The 17,948-nt window shown below is 40.8% G+C and overlaps 1 protein-coding gene across 1 annotated transcript in view; it reads left to right on the top strand.

Moving 5' to 3' along the window:
• The window catches only part of FBN1 (fibrillin 1), a 622,956-nt gene that overhangs the window by 92,806 nt on the left and 512,202 nt on the right, over nt 1–17,948 (top strand). Inside the window, exon 2 of the mRNA XM_086958277.1 lies at nt 13,569–13,651. Within this exon, the coding sequence (XP_086814403.1) occupies nt 13,569–13,651 (83 nt within the window). The remainder of the gene's footprint in view (nt 1–13,568; nt 13,652–17,948) is intronic.

The following is a 17,948-nucleotide window of genomic DNA, read 5'->3' on the forward strand; positions in this document are numbered from 1 at the left end:
GTACAGGGGTATTTTTAGGTTTCAGGGTTGGGTTTGGGTTTTGGGGTACAGGGGTATCTTTAGGTTTCAGGGCTGGGTTTGGGTTTTGGGGTACAGGGGTATTTTTAGGTTTCAGGGTTGGGTTTGGGTTTTGGGTACAGGGGTATTTTTAGGTTTCAGGTTTGGGTTTGGGGTACAGGGGTAGTTTTAGGTTTCAGGGTTGGGTTTGGGTTTTGGGGTACAGGGGTATTTTTAGGTTTCAGGGTTGGGTTTGGGTTTTGGGGTACAGGGGTATTTTTAGGTTTCAGGGCTGGGTTTGGGTTTTGGGGTACAGGGGTATTTTTAGGTTTCAGGGTTGGGTTTGGGTTTTGGGGTACAGGGGTATTTTTAGGTTTCAGGGCTGGGTTTGGGTTTTGGGGTACAGGGGTATTTTTAGGTTTCAGGGCTGGGTTTGGGTTTTGGGGTACAGGGGTATTTTTAGGTTTCAGGGCTGGGTTTGGGTTTTGGGGTACAGGGGTATTTTTAGGTTTCAGGACTGGGTTTGGGTTATGGGGTACAGGGGTATTTTAGGGTTCAGGGATAGGTTTGGGTTATGGGGTACAATGGTATTTTAGGGTTCAGGGCTAGGTTTGGGTTATGGGGTACAAGGGTATTTTAGGGTTCAGGGCTGGGTTTGGGTTATGTGGTACAGGGGTATTTTAGGGTTCAGGGCTAGGTTTGGGTTATGGGGTACAGGGGTATTTTAGGGTTCAGGGCTAGGTTTGGGTTATTGGGTACAGGGGTATTTTAGGGTTCAGGGCTAGGTTTGGGTTATGGGGTACAGGGGTATTTTTAACATATATATTTACAAATTCTTAAATAAAAATTAATATAATTAATTAAAATATTTAAATAATTATTTGTTACATTATTTTACATTATTTTAAAATATTATATACTTACCTCTACTTACGTTGTAATGGTATGCGTTGTAATAGTATCTGCGTTGTAGTGTAATGCGTTGTAAAGCCATTCATTGTAATGGTTCCTGCGTTGTAAAAAATGCGTGGTAATGGTATGCGTGCTAAATGTATGCGTGCTAACATCATATATCCCAATAGCTCTAACTTTAACAAAGCCGAGACCATTGCATTGTAAATGCTTGTTTTGATTGCATTGTCAATCGTAGCATGCAAATAGCCCCTTGCCAGGAATCTAACTTTACTTTCTTTTTGTGTCAACTCACAGTCACTGTCTAAACTACAAATGTGTCCAATTCTCCACATTTCCCTGGCGGGAATGCTGTGAATGAGTGTTTAGGGTGGTGACTTGTAGCATGGAGCACTGTGTTGCCAGCAGTGGTCTTTCTATGCAGCCTAGTTTCCAACTTGTCATTAACCACATAGATTTCTACATCAAGGGAGCATATAGACTGCTTATTAATTTGTGTTGTGAACTGTAGATTAATATTGTTGTTGTTGATCCGTTCAATAAATTGGAGAGCACTCTCCTCCGTGCCTCTCCAGATTAAGAATGGATCATCAATGTATCTGTACCAGATGACAATATGAGCATGCAAAATGTCACCATATTCAGCCTTCAGGATTTGTTCCTCCCATAACCTCATGTGGAGGCAAGCATAACGAGGCGAGAAACAAGCCCCCATAGCTACAGCTCTAGTTTGGTGGAATATCTGATTTTTGAAATAAGAAATAGTTGTTTTCCAAGCATGTCATTATCATGTTAATCAACATTTTATGATGCAAATGCAGGTACATAGATCTGGTGTCCAGATAACTTTCTACTGCCTTTATTCCACCTTGAGGATGGATAGTAGTGTAGAGTGATGTAACGTCAAGAGAAAGCAGTACGGACTCTGTATCCCATTTAACATCACTGATGTTCCTGAAAAGTCACTTGTGTCCTGTATAAAGGACAGTAGTAGTCGCACATGTTCTTGAAGAAAGAAATCTATATAGCGTGACGTGCTTTCCAAAAAGGCTACTGTGGGATGATACAATGGGCCTGCCAGGTGGTCTTGATGAATCTTTGTGGATCTTGGGAATAAAATAGATCACAGGGATCACAGGGTGATCATTTTTAAGAACTTGAACTCCTCATTACTCAACAGGCTGGCACTTTTACCGGCAAGGAGTTTTGCATAGAAATCATTCCAAGAGCTTTTTACTGCTTGAATGTTACTCCTCCTATAACAGTCCCTGTCATTCAGTTATTTATGCATATATACATACATAGATGAACCTTTTAAGAATCGCTTATGAATTTAATAGCTAACTATTTTTTGATGCCCCAATCAATATGTCTCCAATTATCCAGTGATGATATATACATCAGTATGGGTGACCATTTATAGAATTAGTCACCAATACAAGATTAAGGTGAAATAGAACTATTATATTTACTTTACTGCTAGCTTCCTTAACCCAGGACCAACTAGGGGTTTTTAACCACAGCACTTCAGCACTTTTCGGAGCAGAACAGCACTTTATTCTTAGCAAACTCGCAATAGGCAACTTTAATTATGGACTAGTAACTCCTTGGCATCTCATCTTGACAGGCGGCATAGGCTATAACATTGTATAGGATCCAATTCACATGCTTTAATATTACATGATACAAAAAATCGAATGATAGTAGGGTTTTTGATTTAGTTTACATACATGTAGCACTTTAATAATTCTACTACAAAAACTATTTATAGTTTTAGGATCCATAGAAAGGTTAGGTACCGGTATACCATCAGTCTAGGCAGAGGGCGGTAGCAAAACTCCTTTTGATATATTTATATGAAGAATGTGCTATCTGGGAGCATGGCAGAAAGCTCTTAATGTTTAGGTCCACTCTGGAGGCAGTTTTAGCTGTGTTACAAGCCCCCTGCAATCAAAATAATTCATGAACAAAATACCTGGGGGTCTGCCTCTTCATACCACAGTCTGTTGAACTGTCACTCTAATTTTGTTTCCAACCACCACAGAAAACAGCATGGGGTAATGGTTCAGTCCACTTAATTGTCAACAATAAAAAACTCTTGAAGAAAGCAATTCATTCAATACTTCCACAGTACACTTTGTTCGGGTTCCTACACCCCTCCACTCCCGTCTTCAAAAGGTACCCAAAAGACAATTCCATTAAATGTTTGTTAATTTGAAGGAATCAATAGAAAAGTTATGTTATCTGAGCATTTTTTTTCTTGTGGCTCATTGTTCCTCAAATTTAACAGAAAAAGGATGGTTGATGCGTTTCGATGGGTTGACAGAATAGAACCATCTTCTTCAGGACAAAACAAATATTTTTATCTCTCTAAACGAATATGCAGTATTTGCCTGCGTAAAAAACAAAACGTATATCAGAAGAAATCTCATATTTTTTAGTCCAACCAAATGATACAGATGGCATTTTTTAAGAGAAATTGCTCATCATTCATTCACAATTATGATTTAAAACATTCATAGAAATTCGATATCTTAACAATCCATTTCAAACCACTCCATTTTTTCTAACAAGTGTTAATATCCCAAAACATTTTTTTTTAAAAATAATTGTCCAAAAGGTCCAATCAAGACTGGAGTTCAGAAACTCACGACAACCTTCACTACCCAGCCTTCATACATATTCATGCTCAGATTCAAAAGAAATTCACTCACCAACTGTTTTCTTAGGTAAGGCCCACTGAGGACCGACAAAGCTGGTCTAACCTACTTGAGCTTTAAGGATTAATATAAAGCTAGAGATAAAAAAATTGGTACAACGTTAACCCAACAAGAAACTGTACTAAAATCACCAATAGTGTACAGCCAGAGGTTGTTCTATACATGTACCTTTATTATTTATTGCTCCCATATGTATTCGGAGAATAAAAATACTTATGAGCATCACGTTGCTGTTCAGTGGGCACACTTCCCTTCAATAAAGTCCTACAGCCAAGACAGAACAAAAGAGCCCGACAAAACGGTATCCGTACTCTTTAAAGTTTGAGATAGAAATGCCCTTTATATATATATATATATATATATATATATATATATATATATATATATATATATTTTTTTTTCTTATGGAACCACAACTTTTCTCATATAAATGTATAAACCTACAGTTTATTAAAAAAGCTACTCCTCTCGGGTATTTCAATTGGCCCGTCATTGAATTGACCCCTGATAGCAGGTCCTTTATGTAATGTCTTATAATGACTGGTAGAACTTACTAAATAATACTATCTCCTCGTATTGCAGCTTGTTCAAAATTGTACTCGCTTAGTTCACTTAAGCAATTGGCTTTCTTGCACTGAGTGACGGCATTTGTCTTTAGGTTACAGTAATTAAAAGATAATAAAAAAACACGATTTACTGTGAAGAGTATTAAAAATAAAAAAGGGTTTCTATATCTGTTCTACATACACATGTCTGGCTGGTAGAAAGCACCTGTAGTAATTCCATTACAATTCTATGCGACAGTTTTTGTTTCTATGAAACATTTTTATTGCTAGTATGTGTCTAGCATGTTAAGGCTGCAGCATGTTTTATTTTTATTTTTTTTGGCATGTTCTTTGCAATATTAAAGAAAAGAAATGAACCCTCGCACCAGCAAGCCAATGCCAGACCGATTGGATTTGCTAATGATTGATTGCATTTCATTTTGTGAAGAGAATGTGCAAAAAATCATATCATGGGCTGAGGAGACTTGGGGTTGCCCACAGTATTTCATAAGTGCTATATCACAGATCCCACACCACTGTAGTCATGCCTCTCCACACACTCAAACTACCATAACTGCTCCCTCCTTCCCTTTTACTGAAACATTTTTGGAAGGCTTAGCTGTTAAAGAAAAAATCTTTCATACCGATCACAAGCTTTAATTTCTCACTGAGTGTTCGTGTTCAGGACGCTGGCTTTCAGTCACCACACACGGCTCAGTTGCTTTTTACCATTTGAAGCAACATTGTACCTTATTTGTGCTCAACAAATTGATAAGTACACATGCATAAATAGGCATTTGTACGTACATTGTGTGAGTGTAGAAAACGTCTGGGCAGTCTTTGTTAAAGGGGACATATATCCGAGGTAAGGAGTCTACCTTGGCCTGCACATGGTGGGGAAATGGGGACCTTTTAGAAATAGTCAACTCACTGATGCTTGGCCGCAATAGAGGGTGGAGCTGAAACTGAAGGGTACGAAGGAATTGAGATGATTTTGCTTGAGGCGCTGAGTGCTTGATTTATGAAAACTCTTATTGTAAATGCAAACCACCCTCCCATAATCTCCTCTTTCAATAAACTGCCTTTTACAAGTGGCTCAGTGTTCACGCGAGCACGCTGCGAAGGCGGATGCCAGCATCTGCTTTCTTGCCCGTGGCAGTGCCCTCCCCATGTGTATGCATCAAGGCTGGCTATACTTGGCTCATTCAGGTGATCTCAGGGCACACGGCAGGCATCTGTTTTCCTAGAGCTGCTGAGGAGAACCTAGAATTTACTTCACGAGTGTCTCAAAATATTCTTTATCTGCAGAGCCCATATGTCCACAGATCTGCGTGTAATAAATCACAGATGAAGAGTGCTGAGCGAAGCAACACTTTGAAGTAATGCACGTGCTGTGTTACGTGGTACCTTTACCTGGTCCTCAATTTACACGTATCGCGTGCGCAGTGCGAATTTGCGCGGAGATCTAATGTATCACTCTATTACACGGTTTAGGGACTGCTACCCTGCTCCATTTTTTTCCTTGCGTCAGTTCTGTTTTGCCTCAGCTAAAAATCAGTTTTCATCTTTTGCCTGGATAGACAGATCCTGAAGCAGCAATTGCAGCAAAGCAGAATATTATAACAATATCCAGTACATAGTTATTCGATTTCTATAGCGCTCCCGCACTATGGAAAGTGTAGATACACACGTTTCAAATTGACAGGTAGACGGACAAAACCAGATAAGGGGTGAATAAGGTAAACAGAAGAGTATAGTTATTTCAGGTATGACTGAAACATATAGACTGTCAAATGCCGTTTGCATGACACGAGAAACCGATCCATTTAAAGCAGAGGTATTCAAACTTTTCCAGGTTGAGCCCCCCAGCTGAATTCCCCCAGATGTTGGGCCCCCCCCACCACCGGACAGAAACCTCGGGAATCCGGCACACCACATGATCAACTGCCACGCGCACACCACGGGCCATATCCGGCAAACAATGCTCAACACAAGAGTGCCTAGCAAACTGCAGGCCTGTGAGTAGGTGTGACGAAACGACAGAGGCGTACCAGACAGCTCAAAACACAATCCTCCAAGACAAAATGTGCGCAAATTCTCCCCACTAGGATGCCCTGCCTTACACAGGACACAGATCAACAACAACACCACCAACATGAATGTGACGGGTGTGACGGTGCCCAGCCACACCTAGACTCTCAATCTGTGGGTGAATCCCTGCCACTGCCATCCTCAGGCTGTGCTCCACATCCAGTTCTAAACGGTACCTAGTCTTCAACACCGCAAGTGCTGAGAACCAAATCTCACAAACTCCCCAACAAATAAACAAATACATTGTAGGATGTAAAGCACCATGCACAAGTGAACCAAAGGGAGGACCGCCGTGATGAACCCACTATAGGGAACACACCATGGGTGCTTCACCAAGCGGAACCCAAAACATGAACCACCCCTTCACTCATCCATCCATCCATTCATTCATCCCTTCACCCATCAATACATCAATCCATCCATCACCTCTCTCATCAATCCACCCACCGACTCGTCCACCATCCACACCCCCCATCGATCCATCCACCGTTTCACTGATCCATTCACCCCTCCACCCATCCATCTACCCTTCCAACCATACACACATCATCCACTCCCATTCACCCCTTCACTCACCATCCATCCCCTCACTCATCCATCCACCCCCCACACATACATCCACCACTCCACCCTCACACCTTTTATGATTCAAATTCGAATCTGCAGACCAACATCCCTGAACACCGGGTGCCCACACAAAGATCCTCATGAGTTGAGGACCGCAGACCAGAGCCCACTGTCCCGATTCATGACCCAAACCCGGATTGCAACCTCTCCCTCCCTTCCCAAAATAACTGAAGGACTCCCGCCCCCCCAACTCCCCCTCACTCCCACCCCCCTTGAAAGGCTGGGGCCCTGGACCAGATCCCACCCTGCCTGTGCCTCAAAACCTCTGTGAAACCTTCTGTCCCTTCTGGGAAGAGCTAATTCTCCCAGGAGGGGGTTAATTCACAGAGCTGACAGCTTCAGCTGCAGTGGGAGGCGCGGGGTCTCCTTTGCTAAAACTGAAAGCGTGTCTGTTTGTTTGCTTTCGTTTTTAGCAGAGGAGACCCCTGCCTCGCACCACAGCCAAAGCTGTAGACTCCGTGAATTGGCCCCCTCCTGGGAGAATCAACCAGACAAAGAAACGGCACAAAGGGAAGATCGAAGTGGAGCCTGTGCCCCCCCTGGGATGGCGCCGAGCCCCCCCAGGGGGGCGCGCCCCACAGATTGAAGAACCCTGATTTAAAGAGAGTTCGCCCAAGGGTTTTCGGCTCCTGCAATTGATAGTTGTTAGAATTGCGCAATTTTGAACTTAGGTGTTTCTGAGTAGAAGTAATTCCAGCTTCTTAATTCTCTTTGCACCCCTGAGATGTTGAGTAGCTGAGTCATTTATGAAGAATTGTTCAGGCGAAGGGTTTTGTGTGATCAGTATACTATTTTAAATTAGATTTTTGCTCCAATTGGTAATCGGCGTAGCCAGCAACAGAGTAAATTAGCACCAACAGAGCTCTTTATGTATTCTGGCCCTAGATCTGAGTAAAGCATAGGATCCGTAGATTGTGTGAAATTGGGTTATTTTTGAGGGAGGTGGAAGCCCCAATCAAGCAACCATAATCCTTTTCATAGTGAACCACAAAAGTCACCAAATTAGCCTGTGCATTAAAGCGGTCAGGCTTAATTTAAAGGCAATGTTTAAAGTATTTGTGGTGAACTTAAACAGTAATAAAGTGACCAAACAACACAAAAAATCCGAAACCTACTTAGAAAAAATAGAATACATTTTAATAAACTAATACCCAAACAACTTAAATCCAATCAGTAGACCCAGAGTTATGAATGTGTAAAGTTTTTAGTGAAATCTAACACCTAATAGATCAACGCAATAACCACGGGTCTGGTCCTGTGAGACCGGGTCAAAGTCAAACGTCAAGGCCTACCATGATGGAGCATGGGTCCAGTGCAAGAAGTGGATTGGGCCTGGTCTAGGCATACCTTTGAACTTAGAAAAATATCTGAAGAAAAGTACGTGAAAAGTTAGAGTTCAGCGTGAACAGGCAGCAGGCTGTGCCCAAGAAGGATTCGTTGATGCCGGGGAGCAACGAAAGCTAGATTTCCAAGCCAGGGATGTCATCGTCGTTGATGGGGAGCTGATTTTCATCAAGTCTGGCAAAGAGTTTTACCTTGGGACTTAGACAACATTTTGTAGGTCAAAAATCTCCAGTGGCACAAAAGGTTAAGCTGTTGCTGAAGAGGACTCCATGAGGCCAGATACTTTCAGAGGGAGGTCCCGCTGAACAGGATGTGCTGCTGCAGAGAAGATTATAGCTGGTGTAACTGCAAAGTCGGGCTGACCGGTGATGTGTCTACGGGGGCACCCCATCCTACCCCCTAATTTGGTTCTGGAAAGTTGTTTCACTCCCTTGTCAAGGCTCCCAGAAGTCTAGGATGACAAAAGACTTCAATCAATCAATCAATACCACTTAATTCGATTAATTAAAATCATAAAAGTACACATATAAATCACATTCAATAAATACAATATTTAAAAACAATGGAAGAGTCATAGAGAAATCCTTATAGCGATTATTTACAAATCTCATATATATACAAGTACGGGAAACTACAGTAAAAATCATGGTTCAATTATACTCATGCCTCTTAGTTTCTTTGATCTTACGGCTGCTACAAGATAACTAGCAATATTAAAAATATTCCATATGTTGTCCAACAATTGCAAATACATTAAAGCAGGTTTAAAAGTGGGATAATAAACTTTTTTCCTATTATCAGAATAGTGTTTGCAAAAGAACATGAAGTGCGTAGTATCTTGGGTTGAGCAATTATCACAGTCTTGAAAATGCTGCCTTTTCGGGTACAGTCCATCCCTGATATGTTCCCAATGAAAGGTGTATCTGGTTGAACCGAAATCTAGTTAACAGCCAGCGGTGGTATGGTCTTGTTACTACCTTTAAATACGGTTCAATAGATGCGGAGGTAACTAATAGAAAATGGGCTCTCACCGCAGGCTTTAATAGTTCCTCAGCCTCTCGTTCCTGAGACCTTAGGGACAGAAAATGATTTTTAACCCACATTATATCTCCTTTAACAATGGCTTCAGGGGTTTCATAGATTTCTGGTCTCCCCAGCTTCAAAAACATCACCTTTACATAAGAAAGCCACTGTATTTCATCTCCCCTGTCTAGATTAATACAGTCTTTTAAAGTGCGACGATTTAACGTTAACTCAGGATTAAGCCAAGTTTTTAACCAGCAAGTAAGGGGAGCCAAGCTAATCAAATCACCGACAAACCCCATTCCTAACTCCTGGTGAACAGAGAATGTTGGGGTGGATTGAGGGATAGATAAAAGATAACGAAACAATTTATTTTCGGCCCTTTGCACATCTTCCATAGGTTTATATCCCCAGATTGCAGCACTGTATAATGTTAATGCAAGACATTTTGCTTTATAAATTGCAGTGTTGCCTCAAAAGGCCTTCCCCCTAAACGCCGAGTGAAATTTAGCAGGGCTGATCCCGCTAGCACTAGGGCATTCTTTTTTGCTAACCTTTGGGGCGTCCAAGTACAGCTGTCGTCAAACAGGACCCCTAGGTACGTAAAGGCCCTCACTCTTTGGATCTCAACCCCTTTACAATAAAAGGTTTTCACTTTGTTCTTACGGGGGCCCATAGCCATGACATGGGACTTGGTAGCATTAACCACCAAATCCAATGATGTCATAAATTCCCCAAAAGAGTGCAGTAGCCTCTGTAAACCTATCGGGGTACGTGCCAATAGGACGGCATCGTCCGCGTATAGGAGAACTGGGATGGTACTGCTTCCTATACGCGGGACGTCCAAAGTAGCAGTTTCCAGGGATTTCGCTAAAGCATTAATATATAATGTAAAGAGTAGAGGGGCAAAGATACACCCTTGCCTTACCCTTCTCCCTGATTTAAAGTGCCTCGTGCAAAAGACAAAATACTTATTTCAGGTTCCTTAGTGTGTGCTGTAGGCAAGCTCCTTCGTAGTGTACGTGGGGCAGAGAACCACTCTGGCCTCCGCACTCCTGGCAGGACGGTCCATATTGCGCACACCGAATTCCCTGTATGTCCCTCTGTGGGAGGAATACACAAAGCCCAACAGCCGTTCACTGTCATATGATCCAGGACACTGACAGAAGGCACAAATAGTGAGGACAGGAAAATGCCAACTTTCTAAAATTACTTTGAAGTCACCCAAGTGAATCTGGCAGGGAACTTGGGGGTGAGTATCTGTCTAGAAACAATGGTCCCTCAAAATAAGATGTTGTTGTTGTTGTTGTTAAAACACAGAGATACAATGACATCTATGTTCATATATCATAATTGAATATTTAGATTTAATATACTAAATAAAAAAAATATAAAGAGATATTAAGTAGGGTAATTTACAAAAAGGAGGTTGCCAAAATCAGGCATTAATCATGTTGGCCATAGTGCAAGTAGGAATTGTTGCCCAAGCAGCATACATATTAGCACCATAGCACTTTATGATAAATAAACATTTTAGGAGTGTAAATGTGCTTTATTCAACAACATTTTGATCCCTTAACTGGGTAATAGGTTCATCATCTGGACATTAAACTGATGTTTGACATCAATATCTACTGAAACCCAAGAGGAAAGGGAGAAACAGAGAAAGAAAAAAATTAATAAAAGAAGATTAAGAGCAAGATGTAGGCACATGTCAAGGTAAAAGTATGCACTAATGAGGAACTTTCTAAAAGTTGCATTTTGGAATTGTAACTTAAAGTCCGACTTTACCATTAAAGAGGAGTTTAAATTCAAATTAATTTGAGTCCAAACAGTATGTTTCTACCTGCTCCCAAACCAAAGTTAGCACTTATTAAATGTAATAGGGTAACCCAGTGTTAGTCAACAGAAGAGATGGGCCTTACAATAGTAAAAAACAACTTTAAGAGTTTTTCGCTACCAGGGCATGTAAAACTTAAACTCACATGTCTTACTCTTTAGTGAAAATGCACCCCCATGTGCCTTTAGGGACTATGTTCACTGCTATTTATGTGTATTAAAAGGTAGGTTTGACCTGGCAAAAGGTTTATTTTGCCAGTAGACCTGAGACACGTTTTAAAATGCAACTTTATTTGATGAAACAATGAGTGCTGCAGGCCCACTAGTAGCAATGTTTTTCAGACCTTAGTTACATGTTGTACCACGTAGTACCATTCACAAGGGACCTAGAATTAAATTAAATGTATCAATTAGGTGTTGGCCACTTTTATTGAGTTTTAGTTTGGGAGTGACCTTGCAGAGAGGACCATGTCCAGCATGGATGCTACTGCTACATGTAATCTACATGTCAGAAGAATAGAGTCAGACCTTACAGTAACATACATGTACTGCAGGAAAGGTTTTGTAAATCAGAAAATTACTTCAAATAGTGTTTGATGATGGATGCTAAAACTTAATTTAAAAAACAGTAACACCCCATAAGGAGAATAGGAAGTAAGTTTTTCCTCTAGAAATTAGAGAAGAATAGCACTGACTCAAAAGCTCTTTATGACTCATACACAAAGTTTTGAAAAGGATAATTTGTTTTAGTGGAGTTGAGTAGATTATGGCAGGAATAGGAGAGGAGATCAAACTTTTAAAGTCTTCATACCTGTCATGCTGTAGCAATTTGTACGTGCTGCATTTTGTTATTTGGCAAGTAGTATAGATATCCAAAACAATGAAGCAGGGAACGCTGGCTAGTTTCCAAGTTTAGGTGGAGAGCAGCTCCTTTTTATTGAGCACCTTACAACACCACCGTCAGTCTGAACCTGCTTAGCTGAAATGTCTGTTTTTCTAGCAGGGGTTTTAAGCATAGGATTAGCACAATGCTATCACTGCCAGACTGGGACCCCGAAGCAGCCCTGGCAATGTTGATGGACCATGCCTAAATGCCATTCGTGCTAAACTTTAAAGTGACAAAACCTTTTGACATTTTTACAGCAAAGTAATTAAGTATATATTTAGGCAGTGCAAGAACTTGTAAATGACAAAGACCTATTACCACTTCAGGCACAGTATTACAGTATTTGATTGTTACACTATCATCAAAGTCATCCTGGATAGCAACCCTTAGCACATGTTTCGCTATAGTTAGAGCCCATAAGAAGAGTTATATAGCTTTGTCTAGACACAAGGGCGTACCCAGTGTAAGTCAAGACAATACCCTTTCAGGCTTAGAATTCCACATAAAATATGCAAAAAAGAAAGCAGGGAACGCTGGCTAGTTTCCAAGTTTAGGTGGAGAGCAGCTCCTTTATACGGAGCACTCTACAACACCACCAATACTCTGAATCTGCTCACTGGAAATGCATGTTTTTCTAGTAGAGTTTTTAAGCAGAGGATTAACACAATGCCATCTGCACTGAGCTAGAAAGTGACAAAGCCTTTTGAAATTTTAACAACAAAGTCTTTAAGTTTAGCATAAGCACAGTGCTATCCACACCAAGCTGAAATATGACAAAAGCCTTTTACCACTCCATGTACAGTATTACACCTTTGGATTAGTAAAATACTATTGTGGCCAACTTATAATGAATAAAAGCCACCCTGACACATGTTTTGCTCTAATTAGAGCTCATTAGAGAGGTATATCTTTTCCAGACACAACAGAGCCTCCATACATGTCCAGACAATACCCTTTCCAGCTTAGAGTGCCACATACATTTTGTAAAAAAAAAAGAAGCAGGGAACTCTGGGTAGTTCCGAGTTTAGGTGGAGACCAGTTCCTTTATATGGAGCACCCTACAACACCACCAACTCTTTGAATCTGCTCTCGTCCAATGTCTGTTTTTGTATAATAGCTTTTAAGCATAGGATTAGAACAGTGCCATCTATGCCTATCTAAAAAGTGAAAAAGCCATTTATCATTTTTACTGCAACGTCTTTAAGCATAGGACAAGCTCAGTGATAGCCAAGTTGAAAAATGACAAAAGTCTTCTCACACAGGGACAGCATTACACCTTTGGATTGATAAAATACCATCCAAGCAACCTGAAATTAATAAAACCAACCCCTGACATGTGTTTCGCTCTAAATATGTATATGAATATATATATTTTCAAGGTATGTAGATTTGGATTTAAGAATAGTCACTCCATACTTAATGTTACTACGTTGCAGAGAGAATTCATGTTAAAACTGAAGTACATACTGTTGGCTGTTATTGCATGATTGTATTTTTTGTGAACAATTTTAGCAATTTACTTTTGAGATGCTCCAATTCTGATGCCATCTAACTAATATATGTTACCTATTTTTGCATTTTTAGACCTAATGTTTGCGGAACACGGTACAGTGCATATTGCTGTCCTGGGTGGAAAACCTTACCTGGTGGAAACCAGTGCATTGTCCGTAAGTTCAATTTTAAAACCTTCATATCTTCAAATACTTCGTTCTTTTCTCATTGGTTTTATAGGACACATTGAAATCATCCTTGATTAGTTTCATGCATAATCGTTTACACCATATTTTCAAATGACTAAGTATGTGTACTAATTGTTACTAGTCTTACTTCATTAAAAAAAATTTTTTTTTTAAATACATTGAGTCCTTGTCACAAAAGTAATTTTGGCTGTATTTTAGTTTACGACTAAAAGTATATCATTTACACATGCCAGGAATTCAGAAAGGAAGTCTTTGCAAGAATAAATGCATTTATTACCATGTATTTCGCTGTCACAAGTGTGGAGAATTCTCCAGCCATTCCAAGGTGGGGTTCCCTTGAAAGTTTGGAAACTTCGCCAAATATCTGTGAGCATTCCAAATTCTGATCTGACCTCTAGCTATCCTGGAAATAGTTGGAGATTTAGTCAAGTCAGTTTACTCCAGTCACAGGCTATTGCAACTCTCCTTCTCGGATGGGAATTGGATGTGATAGCCCACAGATGTGCTGGGGGTGAAGAGGAAGAGGTTTGTCCGTGGGCAAAAACATTTGCCCGTGGAGAAATATTTTGCATTTGCACAGGAGGCTCCATTCCACCATGCGGAAATTACAATAAGTAAAACTCTGCACAGGAGGAATAGGACCTGAGGGGCATATAACAAGACATTCCAGTACTATGTCTGGAAACCGTCAGCTTTCCAGGTGTACTACTTCGAATATTGATACATTGCAAAAAGTAGTAACTCTGCTCCCATTCATAGGGATACTTCTATTGTAGGAGACTTATTTCATGAATAGAGCCCATTGCATTTTTTGAACCGGACATAATTATGTGGATAGGCAAATTATATGGTTACCTGATTTACTGAGCTCATCTGGTTCATAAACATTTTACTATAGATTTTCCCATTTTAACCACACCTCCTGAGTGTGTACCGGCATGAGAAAGCAATGGTTCGAATCTCTAAATCTTGGTCCCCCCAGTAGAGTTCTCGAGGACCAAATTCTGAAATTGCATTTTAGTTTCCCATAATTAGTATTCAGTATATACATTTATAAAAAATGGACTATAGTTTCACAGAAACTACTTTCACTGCTGAAAAGGCAGAAAACACTCAGTGCTACCCGGCCCTGGAAACCATGAAGACATGAAGAACTGGCCAGCATGTTATTTTTACAACAATTCTTAATTGATAAAAAATAAACACTCACAAATGTTCAGGAAATACCTGTTACAATAACCACAGACAATCTAATAAGATAGTCCATCAGAGCAGTGGTTGAATAGCAGTGGATAAGACAGAACACTACTCTCTGTTGATACGATAATGACTTACAGAAATCTTTAGTGGAATATGCATCCAGAATAAAGGGCAAGGTAGGAATAGAAGTGGGAAAAGAGTATAAGGTGGAAAAAAGGAATAAAATCAATCAAGCACCAGGGACATTATTATCAATGTGTTCAATAAGTGGTGTCTTCAAAGTAGAAGTCCTGGGACATCTAATACCATTAAAAACAGTTGCAAGCAATGATTGTAAACCACCGGACACTGTTAAGAAAACCTTCAAGACAATGTGGTGGTCCATATTACATAGTTCCCAGTAATACTACATTTCCCATTCTCTAAATGGGTGGACGTCTCTGTCTCTGCACCTCTGGTAGTACTTCAATGCAGTACTAAAGCAGTACTAACAATAAAAATCTCAAAACAAATGATGTTTTTAAACAAAATGATACTAAAATGACAAAAATCCAGTAAGGGGAAATTAGATTTAGATTTAGTACCAAGAAGCACTAAATGCCAATGATAGTCAATGGTTTCCTTAGAATAGGACCTAGGTGCAACTTGACGCTGACTGCAATGGAGTGCCGGTCGGATAAACTAACCAGGTTTGTCCAGGTCAAAGATTTTATCTTCTGACTTTAATTCTTTAAGTTCCAATCATCACAGGACCACACTTCTAAAGGCCCAGGATATCAGGGTGTCAGACAAAAGACAACAGGAGGTCAAGTCCAAGGCTAGTTGCCACTGCTCAGCTTGGGCAGTTGCAGGAAAAGGAGTCTTGTAGTTTTTTATGTTCCTGTTGTTCCTTGGAATGCACGTCTTTGTTCAGGGTACAAGAAGACTAGCAGGTCCAGTCTTCTAGACTCTTCTCTGGTCTCAGCCAACAGGTTTAGTTCTCTTCTGATCTTCCACAGGTGAGGGGTGCTCTAAAGTAGATGCCTGCAGATCCACAATTATGTCTGGCATGAGCAAGTGGGTGGGAATGACCCCTGGGGGCATTCTAACCAATGTGGTATAGGTAAACCATACCCACTTTAGGTATTTTAAAGCTGTCCAAAGTCTTAGGTCACCGTAAACCTGAGCTCTTAGGGCTCTGGGTGTATGTGGAGAGTGTACTATAGTAATCCTAGTGTACTCCTACATCTAACACTAAAATCCAGTTTTAGGCAGGCCATATACTCCCAACAAACTCAGCGACAGAAGTCTGGTAGAACAAAGCTTAGCTTTTAGCAGCCTGATAGTGCATACTCACAAACTGTTTTGGAATTTTGTTTACTTCCTTTGAAGCACACCCCAAATTTCACATGAAATATCCCCAGCAGACCTGTCAACAGGTCTTGGCAATCCAGCAGGATCTGACACTTTGTTGTCAACAAGAGGCCTACTGTGGTGGAGGCCGGTTTGACTGGGGGTGGAGAACTAAAGAAGTATGAAAGGGGTCCCAGAACATGAGGACAAATTTAAGAAAGTATGCAGAAAACTTTTCATATCATTTTGGGAACACAATGTTATTTAATCACATAGTGTTCAGGAACATCTTAATATACATTACATTACTTTTCAAAGGTTATAGTGCCCAATGGTAGGATGGGGGATAAGGTAGTGAAGTGATTGGAAGTAGTGAAAAATAGGGAATGTGACAAAAGTCAAGCATACATATTAATATGCAAAGCAAGTTTACTGCTGGCTTTCCAGGGGAGCCAGGCGAAATACATCAAATGTTACGATTATTTACATAGCCATACTTCTATAATTAGCATTGTAAATCACACTTGTGGTAGAAGTCGGTAAAGGGGTAGTGGTCTACGTGTCGACCCAGAGGTAGTAGGGTCAGTATCCCTTACAAAGCGGGTTTTCTTCAGGACAGGGGGAGGGGTAGGGCAAACTTCCTAGAAGGAACAGGTATATAAACACATAGTTTGATAGGTCCCATCTAGGGATCCAAAACAACATGATAAGACGGGGTAGAGGCTATATCAAGGAACGCACTAAGTGCCACATCTGATTTCTAACAGTGGCACAAGCAAACTCGGCCAATATATTTGCTGTGAAGACCATTGAAGAATCTTAAAACACCTAGTCTCACAATACTCCAAGTACGCCATGAGTAATACGGAAAGAGACTTACACGTAAATCAATGGACGAGGTTGTTGTGCTGATTAAAAGGCGCTGTGGACCTGGGGAGAGTTAGACTCCTCTAGAAATACAAAAGGCCACATTTAGAAGGCAGGGAGACTTAATGCATGAGGACCAATAAGATGAGCAAATCAGAAAATAGGATTACCTGACACATTTAAAGGGGAAGTTGGGCTAGGTTTTGGAAACCGGTCATTCGTACCGCGTTTGCCTGTGGAGAGTAATAAAAAAGGAGGGGATCTTGGGTAGCGTGCGGACATCGTGCCTGGCGGTATCCTTAAAAAAACGTAACCAAAGGTCCGTGGGTGTCTGTTTAGCTGATGATGAGGTAGAAACCTCCGTCAAGGCTCCAAACTGCCGGCGTGACAACTCCGTTATGAGTGACCTGGTAAGGATAAGGAAGATAATAGCCTAATTGGATATAGGAACTAGGAATCCACTTTCCTCACCTTCTCAAAACACTGCATGTATTTTGCATTTCAGATGCCTGAGTTCCTCACCCATTCAGGGCCAATGGCTCATCTAGTCTCAATGTCATCAATCCTCCTCTATGTAGTGTTGATGTGATGACTGAATGTGGCCAGATTCTGATGACTAGATTTCCCCATAGAAGATACTTCAGTTACTGTGTTCTCCAGCTTTCCCATGTATCTCCGTAGCGCTGTGACCGTCCTGACTTCTCAGAAGCGGTCGCTCCTCACGCTGCTCCCTGCCCTGGCACCGTAGCGCTTATTGCCAGACTGCCAGACTGATCATTGCATTTGAGTCCAAGTGCGCACTGCTTGCTGCAATGTGCCTGATTGTATCATTTCCGTAGCGCTTAACTGCTGGACTGCTGCTCAT

The sequence above is a fragment of the Lissotriton vulgaris genome, chromosome 2_1 (assembly GCF_964263255.1).
Source record: "Lissotriton vulgaris chromosome 2_1, aLisVul1.2, whole genome shotgun sequence".
NCBI classification, from domain to species: Eukaryota; Metazoa; Chordata; class Amphibia; order Caudata; family Salamandridae; genus Lissotriton; species Lissotriton vulgaris.